General features: G+C 26.3%; 6 protein-coding genes across 25 annotated transcripts in view; 2 read left to right on the top strand and 4 right to left on the bottom strand.

The window, feature by feature from the left end:
- The window catches only part of LOC106783661 (glutamate-gated chloride channel), an 83361-nt gene extending 82612 nt beyond the window's left edge, over positions 1 to 749 (top strand). For all 19 annotated transcript variants that reach the window (XM_014742386.1, XM_014742389.1, XM_014742387.1 and 16 more), the window contains one exon: positions 191 to 749. In XM_014742386.1, the coding sequence (XP_014597872.1) occupies positions 191 to 322 (132 nt within the window). In that variant the 3' untranslated portion in view covers positions 323 to 749. The remainder of the gene's footprint in view (positions 1 to 190) is intronic.
- A 5513-nt stretch (positions 750 to 6262) lies between these two features.
- Positions 6263 to 8426, bottom strand: LOC106783700 (guanine nucleotide exchange factor MSS4 homolog). Its single transcript, XM_014742482.1, has 2 exons — positions 8097 to 8426; positions 6263 to 7955 (listed from the first exon to the last, which is right to left on the bottom strand). The coding sequence occupies exons 1-2, from the start codon at positions 8223 to 8225 to the stop codon at positions 7716 to 7718; spliced, it is 369 nt and encodes a 122-aa protein (XP_014597968.1). The 5' UTR covers positions 8226 to 8426; the 3' UTR covers positions 6263 to 7715.
- A 211-nt stretch (positions 8427 to 8637) lies between these two features.
- On the bottom strand, positions 8638 to 9993 carry LOC106783714. The gene is made up of 2 exons (XM_014742499.1): positions 9602 to 9993; positions 8638 to 9502 (listed from the first exon to the last, which is right to left on the bottom strand). Exons 1-2 carry the CDS (start codon positions 9918 to 9920, stop codon positions 9153 to 9155), a joined length of 669 nt encoding a protein of 222 aa, XP_014597985.1. The 5' UTR covers positions 9921 to 9993; the 3' UTR covers positions 8638 to 9152.
- Positions 9994 to 10097: 104 nt separating this feature from the next.
- LOC106783713 (origin recognition complex subunit 1) lies at positions 10098 to 13678 on the bottom strand. Of its 2 annotated transcripts, none has more exons than XM_014742498.1 (8): positions 13585 to 13678; positions 13029 to 13181; positions 12591 to 12956; positions 11672 to 12499; positions 11303 to 11582; positions 10865 to 11130; positions 10477 to 10760; positions 10098 to 10412 (listed from the first exon to the last, which is right to left on the bottom strand). In XM_014742498.1, exons 3-8 carry the CDS (start codon positions 12872 to 12874, stop codon positions 10246 to 10248), a joined length of 2109 nt encoding a protein of 702 aa, XP_014597984.1. In that variant the 5' UTR covers positions 12875 to 12956; positions 13029 to 13181; positions 13585 to 13678; the 3' UTR covers positions 10098 to 10245. The 2 variants fall into 2 exon arrangements, with proteins under 2 accessions (XP_014597984.1, XP_014597983.1); XM_014742497.1 differs by having other exon boundaries at positions 13510 to 13587.
- Positions 13679 to 14038: 360 nt separating this feature from the next.
- Positions 14039 to 15312, bottom strand: LOC106783649 (structural maintenance of chromosomes protein 1A-like). Its single transcript, XM_014742361.1, has 6 exons — positions 15173 to 15312; positions 15049 to 15076; positions 14747 to 14970; positions 14489 to 14657; positions 14277 to 14399; positions 14039 to 14203 (listed from the first exon to the last, which is right to left on the bottom strand). The coding sequence occupies exons 1-6, from the start codon at positions 15310 to 15312 to the stop codon at positions 14039 to 14041; spliced, it is 849 nt and encodes a 282-aa protein (XP_014597847.1).
- A 4462-nt stretch (positions 15313 to 19774) lies between these two features.
- LOC106783648 (structural maintenance of chromosomes protein 1A-like) lies at positions 19775 to 21048 on the top strand. The gene is made up of 6 exons (XM_014742360.1): positions 19775 to 19914; positions 20011 to 20038; positions 20117 to 20340; positions 20430 to 20598; positions 20688 to 20810; positions 20884 to 21048. The coding sequence occupies exons 1-6, from the start codon at positions 19775 to 19777 to the stop codon at positions 21046 to 21048; spliced, it is 849 nt and encodes a 282-aa protein (XP_014597846.1).
- The last annotated feature ends 113 nt before the right edge of the window (positions 21049 to 21161 follow it).

Here is a 21161-nt window from a genome sequence, read left to right as displayed (position 1 = left end):
ATAAATTATAATCTAATATTAAACAAAACAAATTAAAACATAATATAATTGAATCCGAATTGGTGTATGTACATTTAATCGAAAAACAAAAAAAGAAATTAATAACAAAAAAAGATTTTCCAATCTCTCTTTACTTTTTACCAATTTAACGGTAAAGCATATTAACGAGAATAATATCTTTATCTTACAGATACGAAAGAAAGAACCACCGCATCCAATCAGAGTGGCAAAAACGATCGACGTGATAGCAAGGATCACCTTTCCGGTCGCCTACTTCATGTTCCTTACATTCTTCTTCATCCATTATAAGGGCAGCTCATAGAGCAGACGATGAAAAATGGACGATTGATTGATTGATTGATTGATTAATTGATTGATTAATTAATCTTTGACTATAAAAAGAAATCGAAATGATCTAAGAGTTCTTCGATCGTGAAATATTATTACTGCGACGAAGATAACGACGATTACAATTACGATTACGATTACGATTACGATTACGATGATGACAAAAACGACAATATTTGTCGCGTGTGTTAGCATCTCTCTCTCACTCTCTCACTCTCACTCTCTCTCTCTCTCTCTTTCTCGTTTAACAGGAGGATGCCTTTCAATGATTGACCAAGCGTGTCTCGTTAAATATGTGTCCGGCCAAATTGTGAGTCGAGAGTAAAAGCGAAAAGAAACAAAAAAATAAACAATGCATAAGATTACAAAGAAACAAACAAAAATACATAAATATATATATATAATAAGATGAGCAAGACGAGAGGAGAAAAATAAGGAAGATAAGAAGGAGGACGTGAAGGAAGAAAAAAGAGGAGGAAGAAGAAAAAGTATCCTCCGACGAAATTTCGTTTTTCTCTCTCTTTTTCCCCCTCTCTCTCTCTCTTTCTCTCTCTTTCTCTCTCGCATACACACAAATACAAACAAAGGACACAGAACATATACAATATTGTGATAGCACTCTTAAAAGCACTATTCTGTTTGTCAGGAGAAACGTGATCTGCGGTTGACGTTGGGATAATCTAGTCTCTTCTTCTTCTTCTTCTTCTTCTTCTTCTTCTCCTTTTTCTTATTCTATTTTCTTGGTTTTTCTTTTCTCTATTTGTTTTATTTATTTTTTCCGAACAGTCCATGCTCGCTTAGATAGACTGCAATTGCCTGCCCTCGACGCAGCGAACGACGTGCTTGTTATATCTATTTGATTGAACGAATCAAATTAAATTAAGATGTAAGATACTTTAAAATAATAATAATAATAATAATAATACGCGTAAATATATATATATATATATATTTATAAATAATAAATTTATATATATATAATCAGAGCATGCTGTTGCAAAATTATTTATGTTCGAAAAATCGAAAGAAATAATGAAAAATCAAAATGGAGAATACGAAACAAAAATGGCTATGAAATTTCTCTAGTCGAGCTATTATATATAAATCTTATACCGAGAACTACTTCTCTTAACGTATATTCTACCGATATCATGATTATTATTATTATTGTTATTATTATTTATTAATTATTATTATATTATCATGTTATATAATTATTATTTTTATTGTTATTATTAATACTATTAATATTACTATTAGTATTACTATTACTATTACAATTACTATTACTATTACTATTACTATTACTATTACCTACTATTATTACTACCGCTGCTACCTTATCACTATACCGTTATCACTATTATTACGTATATAAATATTATCGCCAACATTATCAATACTACGTGCGAGATGATTAATGAACGATGATGATTCGCGGTATACCACGTATACTGTCTTTAATAATAATCGAGCAATATATATATATGTACGGTGAGTCTCACTCAGGAGTATTCGTACTCCCACTGCCAATTAAACAATCAATATTTTCTTGTAATACAACATTTCAAAATTTTTATACACATAAACATATTTTAGGATTATTCAATTTTTAAACTGATACCAATTTTATTGTAAAAGAACATCTTATTAAAATAAAAGTGTACAATTTTACACACAATTAATTAAAAAATTAATCTCGCGAAATATGTCGAATCGTTTAAAAAGCATTATAAGATGCAAAAAAAACACTACTTACAAAAATAATCATTGTATTTTTATTATATCTTACGTAAATACAAATACTCTTGTGTGTGAGATCAATTTTGTTTTATCATTTAAATAAAATTATATTTTTATATCTAAAAATATAAAATATTCTTCTGCAATAATATTGATATCAGAAATCCTAGAATAGGTTTATGCTTATAAGAATTTTGAAGCTTTGCATTCGAACCAAATATCAATTATTTCAAATTTACAGTGAGAAAACGGGTACGAATACTTCTGTAACTCACTGTATATATATATATATATATATATAATAATAATAATAATACTCTGCAGACCAAGTGAGAAGAAAGGAGAGAAATAAAAAAAGGAAAAATGAAAAATAGATACGTAAAAACGGAACGTTCGAGGGAGTTATTAACGATAATTATCGTAAGACTTATTTGATAATTGTACGAGAGAGAAAGAGAGAAAGAGAGAGAGAGAGAGAGAAAGAGAGAATGACAGAGAAAGAAGGAAAGAAATAGACAAAAAGGAATGAGATAAAAATTGCAAGTAGAATTAAATGCCGCGCGCAGGCTGCAATTAAAAGCGACTGTAATTTTTGTAAAAGGATTCGTAAGAAAGTAACAAGGAAAAGACAAAAATAGAACGAGGGGTGTAGAAGTTAACAGAAACAAAAAAAAAAAAAAAACATAAAGAAGTTCGTCGAATGCAAGGCTCGCAAAAATTGTAACTTTTAATTTATATTTCTTCCTTTTTAAATCTTGATGTTAATGAATTGACCGACTAGGTCCTGCCACTTACGAATATAAACTGAAATTCAAAAGAAACTTACTATGATAGAATTTGACGAATCGTAGAGCAAAATTTTGAACGTTCGATTGTTTAAAAAAAAAAAAAAAGAGAGAATGTGCTTTTCAAAGATCTAGTATAGATATAATACTTATATATATATATATATATTAAAAAAAAAAAAAAAAAAAGAACGGCTTTTTTCATCCGTCTCAGTTTTTTCGGAGTCTTACGATGACTTCCTCGTATTACATTAATATTAATCGCGCTTTACGAAATTTCGAAAATATCTTCTCGATCGTCCGCATCGTGCGTAAATACATACATACATATATACATATATAAATACGTACATGTATAGAAAAAGAAAGATATATATACGTATTTTTTAAGCACTGCCAGATACGATTAAGTTCGAAGCACGGATTCATTGTTTTAACGACGATACGCTAAACCGATGATGATGATGATAATGATGATAAATTGGTGGATAAATTAATGGATCATCAACAATGGCCGTCTCCGTGCGAGAAACATTCAACGATCGCGTATATACACGTTTTTCTTGCTTTTGAAATTTTCCTGATTTTAAATAAAAAAAAAAAAAAAAAAAAACGAAAAATATAACACACGATAATAAAGAAGAAGAAATTAATAAAAAGAATTGTTTTTGTTTAACGCGATCGTTCGTTCTTCATAAATCTTAATAAAGAGAGTTACAACAACGTTATACATATACGTGTAAATAGATAAATAATTCATAGACGATATAAATATGTGTATATATATATGTATGTATATAAAATTATGCTAGGTATTGACCAAAAATGATAAAAGAATAATAATTAAATGAATACACGTAAACAGTGAAAATGGACGATCGAAAACAAGATGGCAGACGATCGTTCTAACGGAAAAGAAAAGAAATAAAAAGAAAAAGATCTGTTCCTTTGATACACAACTCGAATAATATAATATATCATATATACATTATATGTATATATACATAAAGAGAGCTGCGCGAAATCTCGATAATTCATAGATGCTTTCGTTTCGCTAGCGATGTCGTTATAAATTTTAACGTTTTATTCACTCATATTATATAATTAAGCTTATTGAAAATAATACTCTTATGGAGATATATATATCGAGTCGAGGTGAACAAAAGCGAACGAAATATTCGTAGAGAAAAAATTTTGAGAATATCAAATTAAAAAAAAAAATAATGAGAGGGGAAAGGAAAAATAAGAAGAAAAAAAAAAAAAGTATATAAATGATTTGTATTGACTCGATTCGAAAAGAAAACAACAACAATGGCACAGACGAATGGCACGGTTTATGCGCATGCGATTAAACTTCGATAGAAGTTGAAACTTAAATTGTTATAAATCGACACAACGAATATTGCGTAGAATGAAAGTGTTTCGCCGTGTTATAAAGATTAAGAAAAAAAGAAAAAGGAGAGAGAGAGAGAGAGAGAGAGAGAGAGAGAACAAATGTTAAGAAGGAAATAATCATAAAACCGGTTATAAATGATCGCAAAGTTGAACAATTTCAGCGAAATGTGCAACGCGTAAAATTTGAAAATTTGCAATTTTTGGGAGAGTATATATGTGATAATATATTATTTAAATATATTATAATTCCCATATATGAAATTAAAAAAAAAAAGAAAAGAAAAGAAAAGAAATGCTTCAGCTGTGTTAAATAATATTCGTAATTTTTCAAGAAATATCTAACAATAAGTGACGAAATTTTTCTGATTAAATAAAAAAATAAAAAAAAAGAGAGAAAGAACGATGAGTGTTAAGTAACAAAATGAAAAAAAAAAAAATTGCGGCAAGAACAATGGGAAGCAATATTTTGCAATGAAATTAAGACAAAAATACATTAAACAAAACAGCATTGTCGAATAAGATGACAACCCTCTAATCACCTACGTTTATAAATTTCACGTTGTTGTAGGTTAATACGGAAAGAAAAGAAAAATGGAAGAAAAAGAATGAAATAAGAACACCTCTAGGTGATAGGAACGCTAATTAGTTATTTAATTAATTAATGTTACTAACGTTTAAACGCTCCACGGACCAAAACACATAATCCTACAAAGTCTTCACTGCCTTTGCGCAGTTAGCATTTATTGTAATTCACTGGCATCTTGCAGAATAACGAGTATCTTATTTTAATCCAACATAATTCAATAAAATTTTGCGCAAATTTATTTAAATAAACGATTAAAAGAGATAAATTAACTCCTCATAACAAGATAAAAACATTATCACATATTTTTGCGTTTACAAAAACATCCAAATAAAGTATATATGCGTTTAATTTTTGTACTACACGAAAATGGAGTATTAAAATATTTGAAATAAATGTTAGAAAAGAAGAAATGAAAGAAAAATAATTATGAATATATTTAAAATCAAATTCGTTTTTTTTTTCCACGAAATGCCAGTAAATAAAATGCTAACTTCACAATGGCGTCCTTATTCTCATATTGTTAGTTGCACTCATTAAAATATCATGCAAGAAAAAAGGTCAACCGCGAATACGCGTAATTTGTGTGCTTATGCAAGTGCCGTACGCCTACTTATATATATATATATATATATATATATATATATATATATATACTTATATGAAGAAAACTAAAAAAAAAAAAAAGAAATAAAAATAAAAAACCGTTTGTTACTAATTTTAGATAATCATCGCAAAAGTAAAAAATTTATATAAAAAAGAAAAAAAAAATAAGAGTGTTAGTATCCCATGGTGAAGCACCGAAATCTCTCGCAAAGTAATATCACGGCTTTAACTGTATCTGTTGTGTCAACATCGATAATATTCGTGTTTACGGTTTAAAAAAAAAAATGAATAACAATATCAAAAAAAAAAAAAAATCGAAAGGAACGCGACTCTCATATTTTTCATCCTCTTAAAGAGATTGTATCTCTCAAATTATTCTAAATCGCCGATCGATAAATAACAAAAATTTTAAGATATAATAATCTAAATAATTTTTATTTATTGTACCGATTTCATTTACGTTTAATTAAAATAATAATGCAGCTTTTTCTTTTTTTTTTTCTTTTATCTGCTGATTAAAAAAAAACAAAGAAAATAACAGAAATAGAGGAGAAAATAGAAATGGAATATTTATAAATATGTAAATAACATAATGTGTGATGATTACAAAAGTCGAAGCGCGAATCGTAGGGTCGAGAAGAGCGAAATGATAAATTTATGTAAAGATGAGCCTTATTATAACTTATGTGATATAAAAGCAGGAAAAGGGAGAGAGAGAGAAAGAGAGAGAGAGAGAAAGAGAGGAAAATAGAAGAAGACAAAAAAAATGAACACACACAAAGATCACGCAAATAAGATTCCCATTAAATTTATAAATTGTTCTTACTACTCTTATTGTTAGTTATTGTTATTATTTTTCGTTTTCGGTACTCTTCTAATTATAACAAAGACATTATTATTTTGTAATACAATTATTCTTTTTATTATTATTCATTATTGTTATTATCATTGTATTGCCTACAAAATTATACGGCGATTAGAGACACGTGTGCGCATATACACACCAAATATTGCATACAAACAAACACATCATACACATACACATACACATACATACATACATACATATATACATACACACACACAAAGCCGTCGTCGCAAATTAACATTATGAATTATAACTAATGAGCACTTATATAGCACGTATATTTAAACACTTGCATTGTTAAAAGGGATACGCGTAATGAAAAAGAAACGAGTATATTACTTCGTAACAATCTACGTTAGATAAAGCTGTGATGTTTAAAAGCCGATAACAGCGTGAAAGAACGCACGATTATTTTTGCAATATTTAAGGCAAATTAGAAAGAAAGAAAAAAAAGAAAAATAAATGATTCTTAAAGATTAGTTTTCTCCTCCCGCGTATATGCGATGCGCGCGTAGGACAACGCACACGCGTAATAATCATAAACATAAACGAAAAAAAAAAAGAAAAGAAAAAAACAGAATTAAACAGAGAGAAAAAAAGTTACACGAAAAAGAAACGATGACACGCATGAAAATGGGGAGACACTACATAAATCACGATTAATGTTAAAGATTATACTGATTCGAACGGATGCATACGTATTATATAAACATTGACAAGTGATTTTTAATCGTAAGCGGGTTTATTGATCACTGTAAACGTATTATGATCGTAACGATTAATTATCTGATTTATCGGCTGTGTTTGTAACGTGATTAAATATTAAAATGTCGATTAAACTAGCGACGTGTTTTATGCCTAGACCAATCCATGTCTAAGCATCCATCCTTCTTCTTGTCAAAAATACATTACATATATGTTATGTATATATATATATATAGATATATATCCTTTGATATTAAACCATTCGTTCAGATGTAAGGTATGTATACCTTTTTCCTTGCACTTGTATTTTGAAAATTGACATATAAAAGAAACATGTAATGTTGGACTTTTTACTTTGTACAATCTTATAGCTCTTATTCGTTTTACTTAAATTCGCATATAAAGACAGTAATAGTATTAAATGTACCTACAGAAATTTGTATACATATATATATATATATATATATATATATATTGTTGTATGTGTGTGTTTGTTGTGTGTTGTGTGTACGTACATATACATATTTATATTCTTTTCCCTTTCCAAGGCGGACACTTTTAATTACTTTAGATAATTGATCATCCTTATCTTTGGTAAAACATTCTTTTACAAGTTTTCACGTTTTTTATAGGCCAACAAATACTTTTTTTTATCTTGTTTACAAAATTATAAAAGTCAGATTTAAAACTTAACGTGCTTAACTCTAGACAAGGCGATGTAAGATTTCTTTGTAGCTAAATCATGCCAACCAACTGGACCTCTTTCGCAATCTGCACACGCTAAGTATTTTATATTTCCTACTGTATGAGATACTCCAATATTTTCAAACGCAAACATATCTTCGATATACCAGTACTCTGTGATCGTTTCTTGTTGAATGCCTTCGCCTTCTCCTTTAGAATGTATGTGTGGTAGTGCAAACTAAAAATGATTACATCTTTTAATGTAAAATTTGTATCATTAGATATTTTACTAATACTTGCTACAAAATAAAGTTTACGCTACATTCAGATTATAAAATAATTTATTAAATTATTAAAATATATTTAATATGTAATTTACCTCCATTGTAATAAAAGTAGCAGTTTCTGCATTAAGTATCTTGGATGAGCAGAAATTGCAAAATAGTTTTTCCTTATTCTTTCCATCTAAATATGTTTTGGTATTTACACTATTTTCATTCGTCGACATACCTGAGCTTTTATGATAAATTAATAAATGAAATAAATGATCACTTTATTATTATATTATCACTAATATGATTAAAATAATAACGCCATAAATTAATATCACTATTTTTACTCATAAACTTCGGAATAAAAAACTATAACCTAAAACCAATACAGTTGTCTCACATAGTCACTCATCTTTAGCAACTATCGATAATCGCAAATCGATAATATCATTTCGATATCAATTGATGATAATTTCAAAAATAAACAAATAAGTATTTAAATTTTATAATAGTTATGCCATTACTATTTTATAATATAAAATAATAAAATATATATAAACTAATACATATATATAAGAAATAAATAATTTTCTTAGATTATTAAATATATCATATACAGAAAGAGTCACTAGAAGCAGAACATCTACCGTAGGAACGCTAGCAAAGAACCTTAACAGCAGAAAAAAATGAATAGGTGCTCTTATTTGCACACTATTTGCTCAACTTTATTTTATCAAATATGTTTTATTTATCATTCATTAGTTGAAAATAATTATTACACTTTGAATAATTATGAAATGGCGACATCATGAGTGGAAGATATGTTATGCACATGCGCAACCACAAATTCAAGGCGCAAGCACACTTGGGAAAAAAAGTTCTCTATATTATTCTTTTCCCCTTCTGCTTTACACAGATGCACTCAGTAAAAAAAAATTTGCATAGAACCGCAACAGCAGAAAGAAATGAAAAAATGAAAATATTTACCTATTGTTTATACATTATGAACGAATTACTTATTTCTTTTTGCTACCTTATAGGTTGTTACTTTGGATATCAACTTTAAATATATCCCCTGCAGGTATACCAACCTTACTTTCCTTTTTTTCCCATTTTACATGTAAGCGATACACATTAACATAAATAATTAAACAAATACAATCCTATCTAGTATACACAACAATATAATCTTTAAAATTCATTATTGGTCTTTTTGTAAGCAGTTTCCAATTGAATTTGACAAATTTCTCATCGAATGGAAGTGGGTCTGTAATACGTTCTTGGTCTTCTGCAGGTCCAATAACAAATATTATATTTCCTTCATAATTAGCTATATAGTTACAAAAGGCTTCTCCATTATTAAAGTAGCAGAATAAAACTGCATGATCTTTTGGTACCAAAAAGTTTTTCCCTTTATTTTCATTAATAAAAATAATATTTTCAAGAAATAGTGGAGGAGCATATTTACTTCGCCACCAGGAATTATCCAGTTCTAAACCAGTAATATTTAAACCTAAAAAATTGAAAAAGAACTTAATATTTATTTAGTTTTTAATAATAAATTTATATATCTTGAACGACTTCAAAATTCCTGTACTCTATAAGTACTTACCGGAAAAATTTTGCAATAACCATTCGATCAAGCCACAACCGCAACCTATGCTAATTATTCCTAATATTTTATACTCTTTAATTATTTCAGTCATCCAACTTAAATCATCTAAAGTTGGAAGTACCCAAAATAATCTATAGGTTTTTGAGCTATCAATAACAGAAGATAAATTCACAATGTCTTTCCAATTATGGTCATTATGTAATCTAATAATAACTTCATCAATATTTTCAGCATTCATTTCTTGTATATAAAAGTATAAAATAATATTATAACACAGAATGTATGTAATATAAATGGCTAATTGATACAAAACCATATGTTCGTTGCACAAAATTGGTAAAACACAAATGGATTATGTTAGATGAAAGAGTTATAATTATATACCTTTATAGACAGAACGGGTTATGCAATTCATATCTATTAATATAGACTTATATAAATATTCTGTACAAATTTAGGCACATATATATATATATGTGATAGTCGAACATTCATCGTTTCTTTGAAATTTATTTTCATTTTATCTTACTTAAAAATATTATATAAATACGTTTGAAACAATTATAAAATATATACTGCACAAAGTAAGGCACATACAGACATTAAGAATTTAAATAAGAAAAAAAGTGAAATACATGGTTTTAATTAAGATCAATGGGTTGTAATGCAAAATGAATATCATCTGCTGATGCATTTAACAAAAGTTTTTGATGTATATCCATCCGTGCATTGTCACGTATTATCAATCTACTAGCTTCCAATCTTCCACATATAGCAAATACTTCTGTTATATTAGGTATCCGAATACCTATAAAAATAATACAAATAAATTTTTTGTTGTGTTGTTACTAATTTTAATCTAACATACAAACCTTCAAAGGAGCATATGGAACAGAGTTGTTGATATACATCTTTAAAACAAGCTTCTTCGATACTAGTTCGTGTTACTAGTGCGGATACAGCTTGCAAGAACATTTGCTCCATTTTTGAACAATGTTTTATAGCTTGAACTTTAGAGTTTTCAATCATTTCTGATAGAGCTTCATTTACATCTTGCATGATAACTTTTTCTCTTTTGTACAATTCTGCAATCTCAGTAGCACGTCGACATATATCTAAAGCTCTACGAGCATCTCCAGATACAGCAGATACTTTTCTATTTTATAAAAAATTGTATTTATGAAATATGATGGATAAATGTATAAAAAATAACTAATTGACTTTAAATTCTAAAAGATTTGAATAACAATATTTACTAACCGTGCAACTAATTGTATAGCTTCGCTTCTAAATGCATCTGAATCCTTAAGTCTTGTTAATACTATTTCTTGTAATTGTTTATGATTGTATGGTTGAAATGTTAATCGCGTAAGACCTAATCGTGAGGTAACACGACCCATTAATATTCTTTCTGGCAAATCCATAGTATTAGCTATAGTAATAACAACTAATTGTGCATTTGCTTTAGTAGGCCAATCTAATAAATTATAAACTACATCTTGTCGTTTTGTGCACAAAAGATCAAGCTATATTTATAAACAAAACAGAAAAAGGAATTGTCTAAATAAATCAAACAATCAAATAAAAAAAATAACAATACAATATTTCCATGCATTAATAAAGCAAACTCTAAAAACACAGAATAAAAAATTCAATAATTATAAATTAAATTAATTTATATATATGTGGATAATTTACCTCATCTACAAGTAACAAAGTCATTAGCCTTTTAGAATTTTTACTAGTAAATTGCTTTTCAAGTTCATGATATGCTTTTTCCCATGTACAAGTGTTACCATTCAATTGCTTCCAAATTTGCACATAAGCTTGTCTCGGTTCTGTCAACTTCATACCATTAATTTCAAAAAAGTCAAAATCATCCAGTTTTCCTTTTGCCACTGATCTTTTTAAACAACGTATTACTTCATTTACAGTAGCAGTTTTACCTGTTCCAGGAACTCCGCTTATGTAAATACATCTATATATTAACAAATATTAGAAATAGTTGATATGTATGGAAAAACAAATCTTTCATTTTATTAATATAATAGTCTATTATCAACATACCCTCCACATTTATCCATTAATTTTCCTTCCAAAAATGTGAAGATATTATTGAATTCCTCTTCTCTGCAAGGTAACGATTTTGGTATAACGCTCACATGTAATTTAGATCTACTTTGTTGTAAAGGTGTTAATGGCTTTGTTAATAATGAAGTTCTTTTTTTCATGGATGGTGTCAAATTACTTAATTTGAATGAAACAGATGATTTTGGTGTCCTTATGTTTTTTTTCAAATCTTTGGATTCTTTTTGTTCCTGCCTATTATTTTTCTTTTTTGGTGTTAAAATATTATTTGACATCATCATAATACCATCGCATAAATCATTTATTTCTTCTTCGTCATTATCTTTATTTTGTTTATCTTCTAATACTTTATTCCTAACAGTCTGTCTGTATTTCTTAGTCAATAATAGAGTTTTATCAGTATTATTTAAATCTTCATCCATGGAATCTGTTATAAATTTTGTATGAGCAATACGTTTAGTTGTTTTCTTAGGTGTGTCTGTAATATTTTGAAATTGATTATTATCCACAGTTTTTATATTTTCTTCTGTATCATTTGATACTTTTGATAATTGTTTTTGTTCTATTATATGTTCTTTAAAATCACTATCTTCATGCTTATTATGCTTCGGAGATGAATTATCGTAAGTAAGCTCTTCGTTGTAATTAATAGTTCTTCTTGTTCTTAATTTTAAAGAATTAAAACTAGGAAACATATTACATTCATAATCACTGAATCTTTTAGGTCGACTGCGAAGTCTTTCCATTCTACGCGGTGATTCTACCGGATCATTGTTTTCCTTTATATTTTTAGTAATCTTCTTATTACTAAAAAAAACATTTTAATTTGAATACTATACAAAATGTAAACAGAGTTAACAATAAACAAACAAATATACGATCGTATTTATATTCTTACCTTCCGTTATCAATTTTGTAATTGCTTTGTTCCGTAGAACGTCTCAATTTAATTTTCAAAGAAGTCATGGATTTTTCAGTGGAGCTACTCTTTGATATAGATTTGTTCGAGTCAAATAATTCTTTGGAGTTACAATAATTTATATTTTCATTTTTGTTAGGTTTTACCAATTTTTCAATGGTTGAAATTCTGTGTAGTTTGATTATAGGAATTTTACTTTTTGTATCAGACATCAATAAATGATATATTTCATTGTCGGAACACTTATTTAATTTTGCATTCATTTTGAAGTCTCTTTAATAATCTCCTTAACAATCTCAGATTGTCCGTTTTCTTTATAAGAGAGTTTATATCTTACAGGAGGGCCTAGAAAAAATGCCTTAAAATTAAAAGAACTACTTTATGGGAAACTTAATGTTATAATATATCAATTATTACCAGTATATTTAATTTCGGGGGAGAAACATTCATCGGAGGATTGAGAACTTTCTTCGCTAATGTCGTTTCTTATTCTTTTTAATGTTACAATCTTCTGTATTTTTTCTTTATCTTTTATTTGAACTGCGGATGTAGTACTCTTTGATTTTGTATCTAAAAAAATATAACATTATTATTATTGATTTAAAAACAAATATTAAGATTTCTCACTAAATATATTATCAGAACAATTAGAATAATTAAGAGATTGTTTGCCTTCTAAACTAATTTCATCCATAGTACATATCTAAATTTTTTGATCTTTCTATTCAATATATACAACCTAAGATTATTATAAAAATTTTAATTTAATTTGAGTAATTAAATATAAATAAATATGTAAACAATGTCTAATATGTATAATATATTTATTTATAAATTATTAAATATATAACATAATATCACTCCACGATGGGGAAAAATTAATCTAAACAAACGTAACCTTTCTTTCTTATAGCGTTTATGTCTGCCTTTCTAAATATTATACTACTGAATACAGAACCTGCTATCTTCTTACCGCCATAACAAGTGCGAAAACTTAAGCGACTCAAACAATTTATTTATTTACAATTTTTAAAAATAAAATCATAATTTTCTACACCATGTATATATTGTAAGCGATTAATTTGTTATTTTATTTTGTATATACCCCATAAATCTTATATATTTATTATTATATATATATATATAAAGAAAAAAAAAAAAAAATTTTTGTAGTAGCTGAGGAAGTCCCCAGTAAGGGACGAAACGTTCAACAAGATCAAATAAATTTGTTCATCAAAATTTATTAACTGTCTTCAATTTTCCCTTTGAAACTCATATATATTAATATACTGTTGGGACAAGAATATTGATTANACTTACAACTACTGATATTAGTTGGTGATTTATTTTTTCGATATTTGTTTCCAAATTAATTATTTGTTTTTTCTGAAAATAGATACATTATATAAATCAGATATTAAAGAAAATTAGTAAGTAATATAATCACCAGGAACACTTACAATATTGTCTAAATCGACACGACTGTATTTTAATTTGTTAGTGAGACTACAAATTTCAGAGTTTATTGTACTCAGCTCAGATTGTTTTTTACTACATTTTGAAACCTCTTTCATTTTTTCTATTAAAGTTGCCTAAAATTATTCTTATTAAAATAAAAATTGTTATTTATATAATTATATAAAGAAAAAAAAAAGAATTAAAAACCTTTTGTAACTTCATCTCTTGTGTCTGCTTATCTTTCCATACAGTAGCTTTGGTTGATAAGTCAAATAATCCTCCAGAAAATAAACCTGATTTCTGGTAATAACTTCCATCAAGCGCAACACACTATTATATAATAAAAATATGTAAATAAAAGATAAAATTAATTAATGCTTATTAAAATATAATAAGTATATAATTCGTAGGTTACTCACTGCGTATCTGTAATTCGAATGAATTTCATATGCAACTCTTCTAGCATCTTCTGATGTTTCGCATAAAAGCGTATTTTTGGTCACAAATAAGATAGCATTAGAAATGTCTTTAGGAAAGTATTCGATTACATCATATAATAGCTGCACATTTTGTAGATTTCTCATATTTCTATGAATAGATTAACACTTGAAAATTTTGCTATTGTATTTGAAATTTCTACTTACATATTCTTCATTTATATTTTTAAAAGATAATACCTCAAATTATGTCGAAGCTGGTCACTGTGAAATTCAATCTTTAAAGAATCAAGTGGTAAAAATGTTTCTACACATATTTGTTGTTGTTTCAAATAATCAATGCATTTCCTTGCCACTTTTTCTGTTTCAACAACGATTGCATCTTTGAAATTCCAAAGTACCTTAGTTACAGCAATATTATATCGTTCATGAATTGGTTTACACAAAGTAAATAAACGACCATACTAAAAATATAAAATATAACATAGTTATAGAAAAGAAGAATTTTGAAGTTAAAGTTGACTAATAAGATATAAAATTACCACTTCTGGAAATAAATCTTTTAAAACTCTAATTGTATTTAATTTTTCGCATTCTTTTGAATCTGCGAATTTATTTATTTGAATAGCATTTAATTTATTTGTAATTTTATTGAGTTCCATTTGCGTTTCTTCCATTATAATGTTATTTTGTATTATTTCATCTTTAAGATTATGTTTAAGTGTTTTTTTCTCTGCTAAAGTAACTTCGGTTGTTATTATATATTGTTGTAATAGTTCTTCTCGCTTTTCTGTTTCTTTTGACATGAATTGTAATCTTTTCTTTCTGTCTTCCAATTCAATTTTCTTTTGTTTTTCATTATCAAGTTTATTTTGATCGTTCTCTTGGTCGTACTTGAGAGAATTTAGATTTTTCGTTTGTTTTTTACACTCTCGTTCTACTTTACCTTTTAAAGAATAATAGGTTTCTATCTTTAAAAAAAAAATATGTAAATTAAAATTTAATATTGAATTATAAGAAAATATAATTACAAAAATATATTATAAAGACTATGTAAGTATTCTATAATACTTGAGCATTGTCCAGTTCCAAGTTACTTAGTTGCGATTCAAGTTCACTTGAAATGCTTTGCGTTAAATTAATTTTTAATGCCTCTACTTTTGCCAATTCATTTTTTAGATCTTCCATAGTCTTAAGATGTACTTCATCCGCATGATATGCTTTAGTTAAAGATTTATGAATAAATGAAATCTTTTGTTGTAAATGAGAAATTTTTTCTTTCACAGCAATTAACTGTGTAGTTTGTTGAGCCTGTTGTAAATTTGTTTTTGTCAAATTATCTTCCATCATTGCTTCTTGATCCATTATTTCAAAATATTTCTTCTTCTTTTGTTCCAATATAATTTCTGCCTTTTTTTTCTCATCCTCATGTTGATCCATTTTGGATTTATTGTCGTTCCAAAGTAATTGTAAATTCTCAAGATCCCTTTTTATATGAAACAATCTAAATAGTTGTAATTCTGTTTTTTTATCTTGCTAAATGTTTTAAAAAAGATAAAGAACATAAATCATAATACGAAATGTTTTGTAGAGTACGATAACAAGTTAACATACATATTCCTTTTGTAATAATTTATATTCTTTTGCTTCCTCTTGTTGTAATACAAGACGTTTCTTTTCAACTGTGAGACACTTTTTTTTGTGAATCATATGATGAAAGTCTAGATCACATTTTTGCATTTCATTTTGTAATCTACATAAGAGTAAAGGTAGATATTAAATATTTTTCTTATAACACTTAAAATAATCAAATAATTTTAGGAAAAACAATTATTTCTCATATTACGTTTTGTATTTCGATTTTAGTTCAGCAGACTTGCTAATTTCATCGAACATAATAGAAATTTCTTTAGGATTTATAACACACATCGCTTCAATACTTCCTTGAAATATTAGGAAATTCTTACTTTTTACATTAAGTCCAAGCGATATAAGTTCACGAACGTAAAATTCAAATTTAACAATCTAAACATTTCACATTATTATGAGAATTATTGTAATTTACATACAATTGAATTTCTATTTACTTAATAAAAGGAAAATATCATTTTTATTTTACCTTGTTATTTATACTATATACATTGGAAGAATTTTGAATGCTACGGGTAAATTTCTTACCCTTACCTTCTATTTCAAAAATAGCTGTTACATGTGTACTACAAATAACAATAATAATACTTTCAATTAGAATGGTATCAAACAAAAAAAAATAATGATGTTATACAAATAAATGAAAAAAATAAACAATGGTAATATAAAATCAACCTATTTGATATTAATGTTCCATCAGACTTATGGGAAATAAGATCATTTAATTGACGAGCACGTAAATTACTGATTTTTTCTCCCATTACAAAACTAATCGCATCCATAATATTAGATTTTCCTGGAAATATATAAACATATATATATATATATATATATATATATATATTTATTCACACATATTTCCTACTAAGTTTTATAAAACTTCCAACCCCCATACAATACTTTTCATCGTTAAAAATGTTTCTTATCGTAGTGTAAGTAAACCCTTAGAACTATATTACCTATAGCAGTAATTCTCAACTGACTACATGCCGCAGACCAATCAATTTAAAAATACTTTTATTATGAATCAAATGACGTATTGAACTAAAATAATAGAAGATAGAGTGAATGTTTTTATAATAAAATACAATTATTGTAGTGTTTAACAAATTTACACAAGTAAATTAACTAATAAAATATCGAATTAATAATCAACAAAATCTAAGTAAAAACAAAAAATAATATTTCAATAACCTTTTTTAGTTTATTTTCTATAAACTCTATGAATAAAACAATAAAAAAACAAAATTAAGTTTTTGAACTAAATTAAAAATAAATTTAATAAAATTTATCATGATTTAAAAGATTGCAAAAACATATATATCACATATAATTAAATTTATATGCTTTTGGCGGGCTATTAAGATTGTTTTGCAGACTACCAATTAAGAAACACTGATTTATAGCATAAACTTAAATCTATATAAAAATAGTTTTTATCGTTATATTTATTATTCATTTTTGTAGAAGTAATTATATTTTAAAAAATTTAATTATTTCTACAAAATTAAAAATAAAAAGTTTTCATCGATAAAAGTTTTGTGTATCATATTTGACACTAGTAGTACATATGTGTACATTATGATTTAAATGTTATATGCTGTAAAACTGTTAGTGTTCAATTGTTATTTGAAAAACCGTTACAGTTTATATATAAAAGTACTTTTGACACAAATACTTTTAAATATTCTCCTCAATTATCTACATTAAAAAGAAAAAAAAGATTCACAATGAGCATATATTTGAAGGAAATAATACTTTACAATTTTAAATCATTTTGCGGCGAAGTAATTATCGGTCCGTTTAAGCCTTTTTGTGCAATTATTGGACCAAATGGCACTGGTAAATATATACATATATATACATTTTTTAATTATTTATTGTATATTCTCATTTTTTTTATAAATTCATAAAATATTTATTAACAAAAATATATATATATATATATATATATATATATATGTTTATATATTTCCAGGAAAATCTAATATTATGGATGCGATTAGTTTTGTAATGGGAGAAAAAATCAGTAATTTACGTGCTCGTCAATTAAATGATCTTATTTCCCATAAGTCTGATGGAACATTAATATCAAATAGGTTGATTTTATATTACCATTGTTTATTTTTTTCATTTATTTGTATAACATCATTATTTTTTTTTGTTTGATACCATTCTAATTGAAAGTATTATTATTGTTATTTGTAGTACACATGTAACAGCTATTTTTGAAATAGAAGGTAAGGGTAAGAAATTTACCCGTAGCATTCAAAATTCTTCCAATGTATATAGTATAAATAACAAGGTAAAATAAAAATGATATTTTCCTTTTATTAAGTAAATAGAAATTCAATTGTATGTAAATTACAATAATTCTCATAATAATGTGAAATGTTTAGATTGTTAAATTTGAATTTTACGTTCGTGAACTTATATCGCTTGGACTTAATGTAAAAAGTAAGAATTTCCTAATATTTCAAGGAAGTATTGAAGCGATGTGTGTTATAAATCCTAAAGAAATTTCTATTATGTTCGATGAAATTAGCAAGTCTGCTGAACTAAAATCGAAATACAAAACGTAATATGAGAAATAATTGTTTTTCCTAAAATTATTTGATTATTTTAAGTGTTATAAGAAAAATATTTAATATCTACCTTTACTCTTATGTAGATTACAAAATGAAATGCAAAAATGTGATCTAGACTTTCATCATATGATTCACAAAAAAAAGTGTCTCACAGTTGAAAAGAAACGTCTTGTATTACAACAAGAGGAAGCAAAAGAATATAAATTATTACAAAAGGAATATGTATGTTAACTTGTTATCGTACTCTACAAAACATTTCGTATTATGATTTATGTTCTTTATCTTTTTTAAAACATTTAGCAAGATAAAAAAACAGAATTACAACTATTTAGATTGTTTCATATAAAAAGGGATCTTGAGAATTTACAATTACTTTGGAACGACAATAAATCCAAAATGGATCAACATGAGGATGAGAAAAAAAAGGCAGAAATTATATTGGAACAAAAGAAGAAGAAATATTTTGAAATAATGGATCAAGAAGCAATGATGGAAGATAATTTGACAAAAACAAATTTACAACAGGCTCAACAAACTACACAGTTAATTGCTGTGAAAGAAAAAATTTCTCATTTACAACAAAAGATTTCATTTATTCATAAATCTTTAACTAAAGCATATCATGCGGATGAAGTACATCTTAAGACTATGGAAGATCTAAAAAATGAATTGGCAAAAGTAGAGGCATTAAAAATTAATTTAACGCAAAGCATTTCAAGTGAACTTGAATCGCAACTAAGTAACTTGGAACTGGACAATGCTCAAGTATTATAGAATACTTACATAGTCTTTATAATATATTTTTGTAATTATATTTTCTTATAATTCAATATTAAATTTTAATTTACATATTTTTTTTTTAAAGATAGAAACCTATTATTCTTTAAAAGGTAAAGTAGAACGAGAGTGTAAAAAACAAACGAAAAATCTAAATTCTCTCAAGTACGACCAAGAGAACGATCAAAATAAACTTGATAATGAAAAACAAAAGAAAATTGAATTGGAAGACAGAAAGAAAAGATTACAATTCATGTCAAAAGAAACAGAAAAGCGAGAAGAACTATTACAACAATATATAATAACAACCGAAGTTACTTTAGCAGAGAAAAAAACACTTAAACATAATCTTAAAGATGAAATAATACAAAATAACATTATAATGGAAGAAACGCAAATGGAACTCAATAAAATTACAAATAAATTAAATGCTATTCAAATAAATAAATTCGCAGATTCAAAAGAATGCGAAAAATTAAATACAATTAGAGTTTTAAAAGATTTATTTCCAGAAGTGGTAATTTTATATCTTATTAGTCAACTTTAACTTCAAAATTCTTCTTTTCTATAACTATGTTATATTTTATATTTTTAGTATGGTCGTTTATTTACTTTGTGTAAACCAATTCATGAACGATATAATATTGCTGTAACTAAGGTACTTTGGAATTTCAAAGATGCAATCGTTGTTGAAACAGAAAAAGTGGCAAGGAAATGCATTGATTATTTGAAACAACAACAAATATGTGTAGAAACATTTTTACCACTTGATTCTTTAAAGATTGAATTTCACAGTGACCAGCTTCGACATAATTTGAGGTATTATCTTTTAAAAATATAAATGAAGAATATGTAAGTAGAAATTTCAAATACAATAGCAAAATTTTCAAGTGTTAATCTATTCATAGAAATATGAGAAATCTACAAAATGTGCAGCTATTATATGATGTAATCGAATACTTTCCTAAAGACATTTCTAATGCTATCTTATTTGTGACCAAAAATACGCTTTTATGCGAAACATCAGAAGATGCTAGAAGAGTTGCATATGAAATTCATTCGAATTACAGATACGCAGTGAGTAACCTACGAATTATATACTTATTATATTTTAATAAGCATTAATTAATTTTATCTTTTATTTACATATTTTTATTATATAATAGTGTGTTGCGCTTGATGGAAGTTATTACCAGAAATCAGGTTTATTTTCTGGAGGATTATTTGACTTATCAACCAAAGCTACTGTATGGAAAGATAAGCAGACACAAGAGATGAAGTTACAAAAGGTTTTTAATTCTTTTTTTTTTCTTTATATAATTATATAAATAACAATTTTTATTTTAATAAGAATAATTTTAGGCAACTTTAATAGAAAAAATGAAAGAGGTTTCAAAATGTAGTAAAAAACAATCTGAGCTGAGTACAATAAACTCTGAAATTTGTAGTCTCACTAACAAATTAAAATACAGTCGTGTCGATTTAGACAATATTGTAAGTGTTCCTGGTGATTATATTACTTACTAATTTTCTTTAATATCTGATTTATATAATGTATCTATTTTCAGAAAAAACAAATAATTAATTTGGAAACAAATATCGAAAAAATAAATCACCAACTAATATCAGTAGTTGTAAGT

Source organism: Polistes canadensis, unplaced genomic scaffold (assembly GCF_001313835.1).
Source record: "Polistes canadensis isolate GaletaPanama2010 unplaced genomic scaffold, ASM131383v1 scaffold_24, whole genome shotgun sequence".
NCBI lineage: Eukaryota > Metazoa > Arthropoda > Insecta > Hymenoptera > Vespidae > Polistes > Polistes canadensis.
The sequence above is the reverse complement of the archived record's forward strand: the minus strand, read 5'-3'. Positions and strand labels throughout refer to the sequence as shown.